Source organism: Chiloscyllium punctatum, chromosome 14 (assembly GCF_047496795.1).
Source record: "Chiloscyllium punctatum isolate Juve2018m chromosome 14, sChiPun1.3, whole genome shotgun sequence".
NCBI classification, from domain to species: Eukaryota; Metazoa; Chordata; class Chondrichthyes; order Orectolobiformes; family Hemiscylliidae; genus Chiloscyllium; species Chiloscyllium punctatum.
The window spans coordinates 17373368-17389199 of record NC_092752.1 but is presented as its reverse complement, the minus strand read 5'-3'; the positions used below and the strand labels follow the sequence as shown (position 1 = coordinate 17389199).

Genomic DNA, 15832 nt, shown 5'->3' with positions numbered 1-15832 from the left:
ACAGAAAAGGGATGCTGGAAATCTGAATAATAAAAAAAAACAGAAATTGCTGGAGAAACTCAGCAGTTCTGAAGAGAGGTCACTGGACTCGAAACGTTCACTGCTTTTTTTTCTCTGCCCACAGATGCTGCCAGACCTGCTGAGTTTCTCCAACAATTTCTGTTCTTGAATCATAAATGATGTAGCTTGCAGCTTGCCGGCGGGTAAACGTTCGAGATGAATTGCTGGGCGACAGGTCCCAGGGTTTTGGAGATTGTGCGGCTGGGACAAGGTGGTACAGCATGAAGGGGGAGCCGCGCAAGGCAATATACAGGCAGTCGGGCCCATACAGCGAACCAGGGTGAGTTCATCAGAGCACGGCTGTGAATCTCGATGACACCCTAAGCTAGAGTGTACGCACCGGGTCTGAACACTAGACGGACAAGTGGAGGCCGACACTGGAACTATATAATGTATGTTCAAACATTTTTTTCCCCGCACTCGGAAAGAGAGGGCAAAATGTTCTTTCAACAAAATCACTTCAGGAATGTAAAGCATTGAGCCCTCCCAACCTAGACAGACTCGACCATATTTATGTATATTTTTAAAAATATGTATGTTCACTTGTGAGGACTAACAAATCAGACGCGAATGCAAAATATTAAATATTGAGATACCTCCGCTGTGGACGCGCCGCTAGCTCTCGGGACAAGAAAGGCGAACAGATTTCACGGGGGACTCTCTCACACTTTCAGATCAGCGTGGTGTTGCCTTTTCGGGTGTCGCTCTTGTTTTACCGAGCTGTCTTCTCCCTGCCGCCGAGATCCTCCATCGGTTAAGCGGTCCGGATGCCAGTTCAGTTTGCTGGTCCTGCCGTCAGACGGCTCTGACCTTATTGACTCCAGCAGGGAAGCGAGAGGCTTTTCCCGAGGAGTAAATAACAGATTATCGCGGTTAATAATTAAGTAATCATTAATGGGAGCACACCTCCTTGAATTGCTAGCCGACTCCAGGGCAATCAGCTTGCAAGCCACATCCGACCAAGTGAGACTTGCAGCTAACCCCAGGGCGAGGTGATGATGCCTTTCAGTCTTGTTTCGCTTCTTGCTGCAAGTGACACCTTTGCACAGACGCAGCTCCCAGTGAGGTAAAACTCAACAAAACTTCTCTCCCGTCGTTTTATTCCAGAGAATATTCCACGAGCGACTGAGTAAAATCACTGCGCCCTCTCTATCTGAAAATATTAATATCGAATCCTTTCCACATAAAAAAGGGAGCTCATATTTCAATAAATTTGAAATCAGCAACTCGCTTCAGCAAACTCGTTCCAGATCTCTCAGCAAACTCATGACAGACCCTGCATCCGGATCACAACCAATTGTTTGATTCCCCCCCCCCCCCGCCGGTCCTGTCGTTTGTTTTTATTTTGAACACACACCGCACCTGGGGGCTTGATTTGTTAATACTTTAACCCCCCCCCCCCCCCCACGCACTGACCCCCACCACAGGAGGAGGTGGGGTGGGGTCAGATTTCCCACTTCTGCATTTCCAGCAGAAAGCTGGGAATAGATATCAGGAAAGTGCGCCTTTGAACAGCTCATGCTTTTCTGGATTAGTGGTGCTGGAAGAGCACAGCAGTTCAGACAGCCATGCTTTCCGTCGGCTTTATCATCAGCTGAAAAGCCCACGGAGAGTGGGTGTTGAATGCATGGATTCTGAATCAACCTTTGGAGGTATGTTACGGCACCCTTCTCCTCTCCGCCCCCCCCGCCAGTCGCGGGCAAATAGGTCTTCAACGCAGGCCTTTCAGCCTAGGGGTAGGGACACTGCTACTGCGCCGCAAAAGTGCCACATCCAAGTGGAAAGTCAGGATTGTGGGACCGTTTGCCGTTCTATCCGCTAGGTGTCGCACTGTGAGCGACTCAGCACCCTCCTGCAAATCTACAAGTGTGAGGGCATCGAAGCTCACACATAGCAGTGAAGGTAGAAACCCTCTAACGCCACATTCATACTACAATCTTCCCCATTACCAAAGACAGGTCTAATAAACTATATAGCTCTTGTAAAATTTTGCATAGCTGACAAGCATCTATTTGACATTAAAACTAGCTATTATTTCGCCGACAAAGTACTACCGATTACAGCTCTATGTTTTACACAAGACTCATTGTTAAGAGTCACCCAGGAGGACCTTACCAGTTTAAACCCCTGTCTGGTGAAGTGTTAGAGCCTGAGGCCGCGCTGATAATCCCCGCCGCAAAAAAAAACTTGGCTTCACTGGAAATGGATCCATGGCGTAGAAACAGGTGGAATGTTGCTCGGTGCCGAGCAGGAGTTTGAGGGTCGCTAGCCTGGCTCGCGTTATCGCTGGCGGTTCGCTGCAACTAACTGCAGAGTCCCCGGGACTTGAAGTCAGAGCAGCGGAAGACTCGGTGGGGATGCATTATTATTGACTGGTGTGAGCCGAGGCTTGAGGCATGGAACCTGTTGTCAGAAGACATACGCGGACAGATAGCGATACCCTAATAAAACAAAATAAAACGCAACAATAAAATAAAGGATATATTTTTATTCTGATCACAGTATTTACAAAACTTACTATTTTAAAATAAATAAGATATTCTTCCGGAACACGTCTAAATGTTATAGTAACAAATATTTGAATGTGGATTTTTCTGAACGTGTGCTATAAATGCATACCCAATGTGTAAATATGGAATACATACACCCATCTATAGAATATATAGGTTTTACTGAGTGCGAGTTATATTCTGTTTATGTAATTTGTTAAATAAGACTCTGACACATTATACCGTTGTCTCAAATAAACACCTACCACTAATTGCAGGAGTGTATATGTATTACTTTTTCCAACTTTAGCAAGAAGTCAGAATTCCTTATAAACAGGAAGATGTTGGCCCATTATTTTGAATGTAAAACTAAGTCTATCAGATGTTCTTTAAAGTATTTTTAAAACGTTGTTAACCAGCTTAATAATCTTCAATAGAACAGCATTTCACCACTAATCCAGTGAACCCGGTTGCACCAAAGTCATTCACTACTGAAATGTGTACATTGTGAAACACGGTCACCTCAGTATTTACTGACAATATAAAAAACATACTGTTTTGTTTCACAAATTGTATAAGTCATGATTGTATTCACTGTTCATTTAATTATAAGCTCGATTTGATTCTTGGTATTTTGCTCTGTTTTATTAATGAAAATTCCCTTTAACTAATTGCGACGTTAATAGTAAAACCAACGGGAATCGATAAATGATGCCCAGCACTGAACCGGGCTGCTCGTGGGTGGAAGACACAGTATATGTTCATTTCATTTTCACCGCTTGAACTCTATTGTCAGCGAATTGCTTTGATAACAACGTAGTTTCAGATGGCATTCGGAACAATTAATCAAGGAAAAATATTTTTCTGCCTTTGGATGTTCGAAAAACCATCGAGTCTCCGCCGTTTTTGAAGTCCATTAACCGTGAGGCAGCAGAAAGGTATCGAACTCGGCAGAACCGAGTCAGTGACAGAACAAGGAGAAATATTGAGTATTGAGCATTCATTATAAACGACTGATTTTGAATAAACAGACTTTAAGTGTGCGTGTGTGGGGGGAGGAGGCGAACATGCATTATCATCACAATTTAATTCATCCACGACTGATTTGATTTCGATAGATCTCTTTTGAAACCAATTGCAGACTTCTCCCTTGAACATCACCCCCTTTGATGCGTAATGTTATAATGGCGAGGAAGACGGCAGATTGTAATGACCTGGGGAAAAAAAACAAGTTAACTCTGTGTCATTATGTGAAATAAACTTCAGATCACTCGATATGTGCCACTGGTAAAACCCAGAACCACTATCACGCTGGCATCCGACTCCAGCGCCTTGTTGCACCTTTCCGTTTATTTAAATTACTAGATATATAAAACATAATTAATCGACACCTTCTTTGGGAAACCCGTTCAATTTAGACTCTGATTCTAGCCATATGGTTCTTATATAACGGGACATTTCCGGTCAACACATATCCTTAAAGCATAATGCCAACCTTAAATTAGTTCAATGAAGCAAATCGCCGTCAGATGTGTTGTTTTCAAACGTTTTTAAGTAAAAATGTGCTCTGGGTTTTGCCCACCTCCCTCCACACTATTGGAGTCTCAATGCTCTTTCTGGTCAGTTGCTTTCGGTATGTAAATGAAGGAGGGGGCGGGCTTTGTCCATCCTCCAATGAGGAGGGGTAGACCTCCGTACGTTGGTGCAGTCTGAGCCAATCCCCAAGCCCATTCCTCGCCCCGGCCCTTTGATTGACGGGGAGGTGGGCAAAGCTCTTGTGCACTTTCCATCCGGAGCACTTCTCAAAACGTCTCAAAAGTGATGGGAGGCTTTTATTACCACCGGCTGCTGCATGTGGGGCGGCAAGGCGAGAGCTGAAAAAAAGTCTGAACCTCTTATTGCGTTTTCTTTTTTGGGTCGGGTATAAAAAAACCCCAAACTCTGCAAACACTTCTGAGAGCAAGAATATCAACCCCAATCAACAGCTTCTCTCCCCTTCCCCAACTATCACCGTACCTGGGAAATCTAACGGGAGAGTGTTTCTGAATCCTTTTTTTTTAATATTAAAAAAAAACAAGATTCCCCAAATTGCAAGGGTGGTGGAAATTCTTGGACTTTCTTCGACCTGAAGCTGCCGCTGGTGGTGTTTACATCTAACTCTCTCGCCCCCCACCCTCTTCCTCCACCCCCTTTTCTCCTGTCTTCCCTCCCCTTTCCTTGTGATGACTTGGTGACTGGTTCCGATCACTTTTTTGGTGATGTTAGCGGTCGGACAGATGGAGGGGAGCCGCCAGAGCGCGTTTGTGCTGAGCAGTCCGCCCTTAGCGGCCCTGCATAGTATGACCGAGATGAAGAACCCCTTGAATCCTTACTCTCTCCAGACGGGGCCCGGCTCAGTCACCGGCCCTTCCTCCATCACATCGTCTCCTAGCCCGGCGGGGATTATCAGCGCGGCCGCTTCCACGGGGCTCAAGTCGACCTCCAGCCTGCCCGGTTTCCTGGCCCAGCAGCTCTCGTCCACCACCCCTCACGGGATTAACGACATCCTGAGCCGGCCGGCGATGCTCCCGGGCGGAGCTGGAGGCGCTGGGAGTGCTGGAGGTGGTGGAGGTGGTGGTGGTGGAGGAGGAGGAGGCGGGGTCGCCTCTGCCCTGCTCTCGGGAATCCCTCGTTTCAACGCCAGTCTCAGCCCCCCTCCCCCGGGTATGTATTTCAGCCCGGGAGCGGCGGCGGCGGCGGCGGCAGCGGCGGCGGCTGCGGCGGTGGCTCGTTATCCCAAACCGTTAGCTGAGCTGCCCGGCAGGACCCCCATCTTCTGGCCGGGAGTGATGCAGAGTCCACCTTGGAGAGACGCCCGGCTAGGCTGCTCCCCGCGTAAGTACATATTCCCCCCTTCACCTGCCCCTGGAACAGCAAATATTCATCTTCCTCACATGTTTGCTTCTTTTTGCTTCAATTCTGTTTGTTTTATGTAAACATCATCATTTTTAAAATGCATTACCCTGATCAACACCATGCGTGATAATTGCTTGTACGTCTGATATTATAATAAATAGCACGAGTCAAACAAATACTATCCAATTATCAATAACTAGTTATTGCATGTATTTAACTATAGTACCATTTGCTCTTAGTCAGCATTCATTTCTGAGGAACTGTTGATTCGGCCAGTTGACCTAAACTTCTGTCATATTTGGTCAATATTAATTGTCCAGCTGTATTATTCCGTCACCTTGCTCGCATTCTGACCAATGCATCTGTAATCCCTCTCCACATTTCCCTCTGAAATAAACAAGCAGCATTTCTCTTGTTTGACGCGCCGCTTTGCTGTCTCCTTTCAGATCAGAGCGCCATGCTGATCGATAAAGACGGGAAGAGAAAGCACACCAGACCCACGTTCTCCGGCCAACAAATTTTCGCGTTGGAGAAAACTTTCGAACAAACGAAATATTTAGCCGGACCCGAGAGGGCGAGACTGGCGTACTCACTGGGAATGACTGAGAGTCAAGTCAAGGTAGGATTGCTTGACAGATGCATGTTATCTGCACGGATACAGACACAGCACAGATGAAGATAAGGTCAACGTAGGGTAACGGCGGGCCACGGGGGCGACTTTCACAAACCTAAATTTGATCGAGCAAAATTAGGGAAATTATATGCTTGAGAAAATGTGAAAATTAAAATCGAAATAAGATAATTACGGTAAAACTTTAATAAGCGAGCCGACCCAAACTGCTGCTTTTTGACGTGTGAGCGACTGATTCCTAATTAGTGCTAGTTTCAACTCCCAGAAACATCTTAATTTAGCATCTACTGTTCCACTGAAGATTGTGTTTCAAAGTCACATTTGCAGGACCCATCTTTAGCATTTGCAGCCCGCACCTTGTCTTTTACCCTTCGATGTCTTTTTACCCCTCAGTTTGATTCGTTTTTTTTGGCGACCAGCGATCGGTGGCAGCGAGTGACCTAAGAGGTTATTCATTGGGGATATATTTTTCCCCCTGCTTTGCGATTTGGAGCGCACTTGATTTTTGCCAAGCGATTGTAGTCCTTTCAGGCCCGACCACGATAATCAAAGAAGAGTTGACAGCCGCACAAATAAAATATTTCTATCATTAAAACAAATCAGAGAAGGGCTAAGCACATTTATTGTGTTAATCATTTGTGGGGTAATTATTAATGGAACATTGCAAATTGTAATGTATCTGTTTTTAAAGAAAAAGGAAAGAAGCTCTTAATATAGGGATATAAGTAATTTATTTTTATGAGCTCTTAGATAAAGATCAAAACTGTGGCAGGACTTAATTTATCTCAGTACACTGTATAAATGGGCTCGTGTATGTGACAAACAGCTTTTCCAGCAGAGAAACCAGTTTAAATAGCGCATAGTCAACAATCTAAAACATGCATAATTATTCTTGCTAAGGATAAGCCAGATTTCAATATTTAAAACCCTCATCCAAACCGTGCTTTCTCTCCGAAACGCAACTAAAATTAATACTGTCACTCTACGCTCACACGGAGTGTAACCCCCCTAAGTGGTTCCATAACTCTGAAAACTAACGGTGGCAGCACAGCTCCCAGGTGAAGGAATTACTCTGCGCCAGGACTCTCTCAGTCTTGAGTCCTTACACAAGTGTCATTCCAGCTCGGTCAAAATTGCCATCTTCAATCTGCAGACGAAAGTATAACGGATGCAGGTTTCTGACGTGTGCATTCGAGGAGGGGTGGGGGGGAGTACTGACTGCTCAGAGTTTTCACAGGGACTGTAAATCATCCTGTGTGTGTGTGTGTGAGAGAGAGAGAGGGGGAGAGATTCTTTGTAAACGTATTCCTCTAAGTGCTGGCATTAACTGTGCTGCTTTCGATTCAGGTCTGGTTCCAAAACAGACGGACGAAGTGGAGAAAGAAACACGCCGCGGAAATGGCCACAGCCAAAAAGAAGCAGGACTCGGAGACAGAGAGACTGAAGGGCACCTCGGAAAACGAGGATGACGATGATGAATACAACAAGCCGCTGGATCCCAATTCGGACGACGAAAAAATCTCCCAATTACTCAAGAAACACAAACCCAACACATTGCACGTTCTTACCAGTGAAAACGAAAGCTCATAGGGAGAGTCCGGGGCTTTTATATTCCTAATCCTGGAGAAACTAGCACTAAACTGTCTATTTACCACTTCTCTGTACATTTTCAGAGATGTATATATTTTTATATATAAGTTATGGGAAGATTTGATGAGCAGTCGAAGCACTAATTTCCACCCGCCTCGCCTCTGAAGGACATTTGAGCTCCAATCTCGAACATTTTTACACCGAGATGGGCATAGAAATATATTCCGCTCAGAGACTGAGAGTCCTAATTGCGAAGAGTGAGGAGCTCTGCTACATGTAAATAGCCCATGTATTAAATGCCGAACAGAAAGAAAAAAAAAACTGTGAATATTTATGTGTAAAATACATTTTGTATGAGAACAGATCCGTTTAAAATTAGCATTGGCTTTGGTTTTTAATGTATAGATTTAGTTTCATTTCTTCGTGTTTTGGAATCTTGTGGAGTCTGAATGCCAAGTCTCGTCAGAATTTGTGTTTGTGACTTTAAAACAAAAAAAAGTACGGTGTCTTTTTAATTCGTTAGCGCTTAATAAATTATATTGTAATTCCAATTAGTGACCATCTGGGTGTAGGCTGTTTTAGGAAAGTTTATTTGGCGGTTTATGGCCTCTCTACCTGAATCTCTGAGTCGACTCCGGGAGAATGGACACTTGCTCTAGATTCTCGCACAGATATGTTAAAATTATTTTTAAACTTGCGGTGATGTTGTGGCTTGGATTTCCCTTTAGCTCTCTCTTGAGACATGATGTTTAGTTGTCTTTGAGAAAAAATATTTTTCATGAATAATGTTCAAACTGTTCCCTAAAAATCTCCCCGGATCTCCACAGAACGCCCCCCACCCCCCAACAAAACAGTCTCCTCTTGGACCTACTTAGTCAGAAAAATTGGCCGCTTGGACCTGAGGCAATTTTTGGATGATTTCTACATTGAGTTCGTGCACTTTGTAAGGACTAAGTCTGGCGACGGGTCATTGACATTTCGAACGGTTCCCCTTTGTGGGTGAAATGGACATTTGATTCAGTTTTGCCTTTCTCCGCTCGACTGTGCTGTGGGCTAACACGTCGGAGCAGAGGAAAGAAAGAAACACGTTTTGGGTTCAATTCTTGAGGTTCAAGTGAATATCCCTCCCGGTTTTCGAGAGTTATTTGTTTCCAGATCCCGGTACGCGATACCGGAAAACGGGTTCAGAGCAATTACAGAGGGGATCGGACGATATAATTTATTACCATTACAAGGACATTTTCTCTCTGACGAAGTAACCTGCTTTTGTGTGTGTGTGTGTGTGTGTGTACTTCAGTAATTACCATGAGAACGAAGAGGGGCTTTTGTGTTTGTTGAGACCGGCCGTTGAAATGGCGCTTACTTTTAATGAGAAAATCCAACGTCTCCGCAGTCTTCCCCGTTCACGCTATTGGAGCTGTGACAAAACATTAATAAAGGGTGGGATGTGTTGGGGAAGAGAGGGGGAGTGTGCTGTCATGGTTTTGGCGACGATAACCGGGCTAGAAAAATAACGGGCGTCCCATAATATGCTGATGGGCCGATGTCAGACTTCAGAGGGAAATAGTGTGGAGTTTGGAGGCGGTTATATGAATTAAACAGTGAATAAAACTCCATTCAGAATCGCAGCTTCCTCTGATAATTTTTTGGGGGGGAGGGGAAAGAGATTGGGAGCTTCATTTGGACAGCGTTAATGAAATTGCACAGACGGGGAGCAAAATCCGTTCATTTTATGAACGAACAAAACAGACATCAGATTGTAGTAATATTTGGGAAGTGAGAGCAGTTATGTAAAATGGGGAACTAAGACAGTTAGTTCAGAATTTCAGAATGACCGCAAGTGAGTTAATCCATCTTGACATTTGATTTCATTATTTCCTTTAAAAAAGGATATTTTGCTTTACACAAGAAAAAGTCATCACAGAAAGGATAGGAGAATAAAATAAATAGGGGAACGTGACAGGGTCAGAGAACAAGAGATAGCAGTGATATAAATTAGTGTTCTGTGACAATCGGACAATTATAAAATTATATAACGGCTGTTTCCTCAGTGCAGATGGAGTTAAATCTTCTTTCGCATTTATTTCGAGAGATCGAGTGCATTGGCAAAATAAACGCCTGGGTCACTAATAGTTGTAATAACTAATTCAGAATATCTGGTGAATGGACAGAGTATAGACATGAGTACCGCTGATTGAAAAAGGAGCCACATCGACAGTAATTACACAGGGAGGCGTTATTTCAGAAGTATCATCGGAAAAATAACATTGAAGGGACAATTCAAAGAGAACTCTAGTTACACTGCCGTGGGGCAGGACAACACACCCTGAATTTGTGTTGCTCTTCATTCGATTAGGGTTTTTTTTGTTCTTTTGCTGAACAAGTTTCAGTTTGTTAACTGTGTTCTCTCGCGTGAATGCAAATCTGCCAATGAAGTTGGTTTGGGCACGCTGCTTCAAAACCGACGTTAGGTATCTGACAATATTGTACTTTCCGGCGGAGGTGCTGAATTCTACAGGACTATCTGGAGATTTGGACAAGGGGACCGGCCTCTCATTAAGACCGTTTGTGACGATTCTAATTGCGAATTCGGTAGGAGATTAATACTCGAGACTGCGCTTTGTGACTGAAACCGTTTCTAATCAGAAACATTTGTCATCATCTTAGTTCCCATTTGATTTTTGTTTTGTTCAGTCGAATACCGAAGAACTTTATGTTCCTCTGCAAACGACTTGATTGAGCGCCTTCGAATGAACTCTGCAAGAAATAAACCCCCAAGTCGTTGCTCTCCGTCACCAACGACTGACATTTATATGGAGCCTAAAACGTCCCGAGACGCTGTGCGGGAGGGTAACAATAAATTCACACGGGGCCATACAGAGAAGATTTTCAGGGGTGCAGGGGCGACAGATCTCAGTGCTGGACTATGGCGTGACAAATATACCATCACTTCCAGGCTGAAGATTGGAGAAAGCGGTTTATTAAACGTATGACATTGTCTTGACCATGACCACTCCCCCCTCCCCTCTCCTGCCCGAGGAGTATCAACCCCCCTCTGATGTCAAAGCCCACTTGAATCATAAATACCTTGGGGATCCCAGTGAAGTCCAGGACTCATTGACAAACTGTAGGACTGCACACGGTGAGACCTGAAGCACACTGAAAGCGTGGTGAACCCAGATCAAGTAGACTGCTGTTACTGTCGATAAGGCGAGATGAGCAGAAAGAGGTGACACACTTCGAGGGCTACCGCTCTTTCAAGAGATTGAGTAAAATTAAGGATCATTCCAAAACAGTAAAGTGTATTGGCTTAGGGCTTGATAAGATGTGATGCTCAATCTGCCTAAAGTCAGCGATATGATATGTTACCTAAAAGTTAAAACAAAATAAACTTTGTTCTGAACAAAATTGTTGAGGCATTTTAAATTCCAGGTGTCCCTCCCCCCATTGATAGGTACACGAAGTTATCACTAGCGTTTTTGCTGGTCCGCTGGTATTTCTGTTAAGGGGGATTGATGACCCGAGCACAGCAGTTTTCCCTGGCTTCAGACATGAATATCTCACAAAAGGAGCAGGCCACTTCCCACTGGGTCCCACATTAGCGCCATTCAGGGTATTCAAATCGAGATCAGGCGCCAGCAGAGGATGCTGTTCGTTATTGACGGCCCGCAGACTTTAAAACCTGCTTTACAGACGGTGACTGCACAAGTCGACAGCTTTGTATTGATCAAGAGAAAGGTCCGGATTGCTCAGATCGTTTCCCAATAACCATGTTCATTACATGCTAATTTGGGTCAATAGCCCAGGAGTTTGTGTGTGGCCCTTGCTAAGCGAAGCAAAGCCTGGGAAATAATGTGACCAGCCGCTTCCTCGATTTTGCAGCTGAAGTTAACGGCGATAGCAGAGCGCAGGGCTCTGACACCCAGCACCGTGAGCTACTCAGCCGTATATCGGAACGAAAGCTCGGAAATGTGCTCCCCAACTAAGCAAACAGCTCCCACATCCCGTTAAAATTGGATTCAACACAGCAAGGAATCACAAAAATAAAGTCAAGAGCGGAATTGCATCTGATAAAACAAAATCCCTTCAGTTGACAATATTTCATTATTATTTAATATAACATTCTGCTGGGGAGCCTCTTGTGGCACAGAGGTAGTGTCCCTATTTCTGGGCCAGGAGGCCGAAGTTCAGGTCCCATCTGAGTAGCAGAAGTGTGTAATAACATCCCTGAACCAGGGTTGATTAGAAAAGATCTATGTTACTGCTGTCATTTACAAACGTAAAGGAAAACTTGAACCCCGCTCACCACTCATTACCTTCAAAACGCCTCTCTCTAACTATCCCATCACCGCATTTGGATGGATTTGCCGTTTGTCAAATACCAGTTCATAATCTAGTTTCCCGTCACAGAACGGCGCCATTGGGCACTTTCCCTGACCAGCAACACCACCCACACCCTCCCCCACAAACCGTGGGTCGATAGACATGAATACTGACTGACCAACGCTCTGAAATGTCCTTCCCTTCCTATTCAATCCAGGTTAGAAAGCAGGATTGCAACGCTCCCGCTCTGATTTTTAAACTGTCTTTCCATGCGATTTAGGAATTTTGGGCTCGAGGGCATATTTCCTGTGGTCTCCAATGGGGCCTGGCAAAACATCTCTGGGTATTGCCTACCATCATTGGATGGTCGTAAAGCTGCCTTGAAGTGGAACCACAAATTTAGTGCTAAGCCTTACCCAGGCAATTTCCAAGAGGTTCAAAACTGAATCTATTCTGAGGATAGTTTGGAAGATTACGTAAAAGTAACTTAATGACATAATGACACAGGTTTAGAGACAACGTCTGTTCCCGATGAGACTCTTTTGAGAAGTTTGCAGAGTATCACATGGGTACTGAAATTACCACTGTCTTTCTTTGAATTGGGCCTTTTATATCACTGGAATTCAGTAGAAAAATATTGAGGATTTATAGGATTTTTTTAACTGGGTAGAATTTTTAAAAAAATCTTAATTCAAAATGATTTATTTCTTCAAAAAAATACTTCGGTACCTATAAATCAGTGCAAAGTTGTAAAAGATAGTGGCACAGTGGTTAGCACTGCTGCCTTACAGCACTGGTGACCCGGGTTCAATTCCCGCCACACTGACTGTGTGGAGTTTGCACGTTCTCCCCGTGTCTGCGTGGGTTTCCTCTGGGTGCTCCAGTTTCCTCCTGCAGGCCAGGTGAATTAGCCATGCTAAATCGCCCGTAGTGTTAGGTAAGGGGTATGGGTGGGTGGCGGGCCTATTTCCACACTGTAATGTAATATAAAAAGATACGTTGGCGTGCAACGTATACAGTCAACACTGTGTTTCATTAGAATTAGGTGCAGAAGTAGGCCATTCGGCCCTAATACCTCCATGCCGCATCTGTTTATTTTTGAATTCCACATTCCAATCCACCTGCACCAGATTTGATTTCATTGCCAAATAAGAACTTATCTTTATAAAAATTTCAATGACTCGCCTCCATCCTTCTGAGTTCTCACTAACTCGCCAACTCTGAAGAACTTAGTCATGTTTACTTTCTCTCCGCTCACCGCTTCCCCACCCTCCTACATACTGGTTCTCCCGCTGGTCCCCTCCACCCCAGTCCACCCGTCGCTGGCTCACTGCCTTCCTCCCGCTGGCGTCTTGTGAACGCCTTGCTGTGATAATGGTTGGGGTGAGACAGAGGGAGCAAAGTGAATGGAACGGTTGGGGAGGAAGATGGCGATTAGAGAGACAGAGGCGGGAGGGATGATGAGCTGGAAAGGCAAGTACTTGCCCTAAGTAGCCCGATAATGTACAGCGAGTACCACTGACACCGCATGCGAATCCTCCGCTCAGTGTGTTCTTAGAAAGATGGTACCTCCAATACTTTAGCATTCCCTCAATGCTGCACTGAAATATCAGCCAAACTAATGCAGATCACAACTTTTTTTTAAAAAAGTTGTTAGATTAGATACAGGCCCAACCAGTCCACAGCGACCCACCGAAGAGTCACCCACCTAGACCCATTTCCCTCTGACTAATGCACCTACCACTATGGGCAATTTAACATGGCCAATTCACCTAACCTGCACATCTTTAGACAGTGGGAGGAAATTGGAGCACCCGGAGGAGACCCACGCAGACACGGGGAGAATGTGCAAACTCCACACAGACATTCGCCCAAGTGGGACCCTGCTGCTGTGAGGCAGCAGTGCTAACCACTGAGCCACCGTGCTCTAGAGTTTTACAACGCACTAGCTCGACCCTACTGGACATAACCTTCTGTTCTAGTGAAAGTCACAAAACAAATCTACATTGCAAAGCAAAAATGACTTGATTAATGTTGATGAGTGATCGGATTAGTTATGAAAAAATATTAGGAAAAACTGTATAATTGAGTTATATCGAATATTAATTACATCATGTTGATAAAGGTAGCGCAAATATTACAATTGAACAAGGTCAGATGTCAAATTTAAATTTGCTGTATATATTAGAGCATGTTTTGTAATTAAAGAATGATAGCTATTTAAATAATCTGTTGCGAGCGTTAATCGAGTCAAGCATTTTTAGGGATAATCAAAATGCAGTTAATATGCACAAAACAATAGTAATAGAAGAATAATACCTATATTTTTCTTGCCCTTGATATCTTTCAACTGTTTTTTGCATCTTTATGAATAAAGGGTGAGATAAAGAGAGAGAAAAAGATAGAACATTCAAAAATGTTTAACTTCTACTTGTTAGATCAGAAATTATTTCAGCTACAAAACCAAAACAATTTGCATTTGTGCCATAAAATATTTAAAAAAGTTTAAGAATGCTTCACAATAGAAATAGATGCCAATTTATGGAGAGAGGAAATCAAAGTGACAAAACAAATGAATTTAAGTTTTGAAAATTGAAGGAAGAGATAGAGGGGCAAAAGGATTCAGGCACAGTGAAGCATAACTAGTTGGAACTTTCTTTACTAGTTCTTATACAAGATTTGAATTTCCAACAGACTATCGATGCTATCGTCATATAGCAGTAACACTAAAAATAATTGCGCACAAGTAGAGACATAGGAACAAGGGTATACAATTTAACCTTTTGAGTGTGATCTACTATTCAGTGAGATCATGGCTAATCTGTGACCTAACCCCGTACAACCATCTTTGCCCAAATCCCTTAATACCTTTGCCTAACAAAAAAAAAATCCATTGATCTCAAATTTAAATTAACAATTGATCGAGCATCACTTTCCATTTGTGGAATTTAGTTTTTGCAAAATTTATGCTGAAATTGAATCAAATATATCATTTGGGTTTATCTACCAGTGCCATTCTGGCAAACGTTTTCCAAGCATTTTTAGCTGTCATCTGAAGCACTTTTTAAAAATCTGTTTGAACTCTTTTCATGATGAAAATTTTTTCACAATAATTCTAAATACGAAACAAAACCTCAAATTTTAATAATTAAGAATGAGAAATTAGACCTCTTTATTCAAGATCCAGGTTAAAAATACAAAAACATACTGTACCTGAGAATTCATAAATTTAAGGAATGTCTTGACATAGCTTTGTCATTGGTCCAAATGAGTACCCTATCCAATTGCATAGGTTTTAAGACAGGAATCTTGTTATTTTATGGGATTTGTGTGGAATTTAGGATGTCTGGAAGACTTATGACTCTGTTGATTTATGACAATTTCCCTGAACACAACAATGAGACTTCAGTCCTCTGCATTTTTTTGTCTCTGTTGATGTTGGATTGCTTGTCCCTCTTGATATACAGTCACATACAACATTTCACCACAAAAGCATTACTTTTCTGCATATACCTGATATTATCTGATTGGAATCAGAAAACTTTCAGCATTGTTTTTGAGTCTTGAAAAGTTAACTATGTTTTCTTCCTACAGATGCTGCCAGACCTGCTGAGTTTTGCCAGTAATTTCTATTTGATTATTTCCAGATTCATGCTCCTCCATGGTGATATTAGATGCCATATCTAGGCTAATGGCATTTACATCCACATATTTGAACCTATCCATGTGTGTGATGCAGGTTTAAAATACATGATGATTTTTTGAGGTCTTGAGTTCTAAAGTAGAAGTAAATGGGATTTGGTTTTCAGTTTTGTACATTTTCTTTTATATAAGGATTGAAGGA

At 43.2% G+C, this 15832-nt stretch overlaps 1 protein-coding gene across 1 annotated transcript; it reads left to right on the top strand.

The window, feature by feature from the left end:
• The first annotated feature begins 4366 nt into the window (after nt 1-4366).
• On the top strand, nt 4367-9594 carry nkx6.1 (NK6 homeobox 1). The gene is made up of 3 exons (XM_072583983.1): nt 4367-5423; nt 5891-6063; nt 7423-9594. Exons 1-3 carry the CDS (start codon nt 4808-4810, stop codon nt 7663-7665), a joined length of 1032 nt encoding a protein of 343 aa, XP_072440084.1. The 5' UTR covers nt 4367-4807; the 3' UTR covers nt 7666-9594.
• The last annotated feature ends 6238 nt before the right edge of the window (nt 9595-15832 follow it).

What these genes read in the sequence shown, in the direction of transcription:
- nkx6.1 (XM_072583983.1), top strand. Translation starts at nt 4,808, where the DNA reads ATGTTAGCGGTCGGACAGATGGAGGGGAGCCGCCAGAGCGCGTTTGTG. An exon ending in CCGGCTAGGCTGCTCCCCGC is followed by an intron (nt 5,424 to 5,890) that starts GTAAGTACATAT and finishes GTCTCCTTTCAG; the next exon opens with ATCAGAGCGCCATGCTGATC. An exon ending in TGACTGAGAGTCAAGTCAAG is followed by an intron (nt 6,064 to 7,422) that starts GTAGGATTGCTT and finishes CTTTCGATTCAG; the next exon opens with GTCTGGTTCCAAAACAGACG.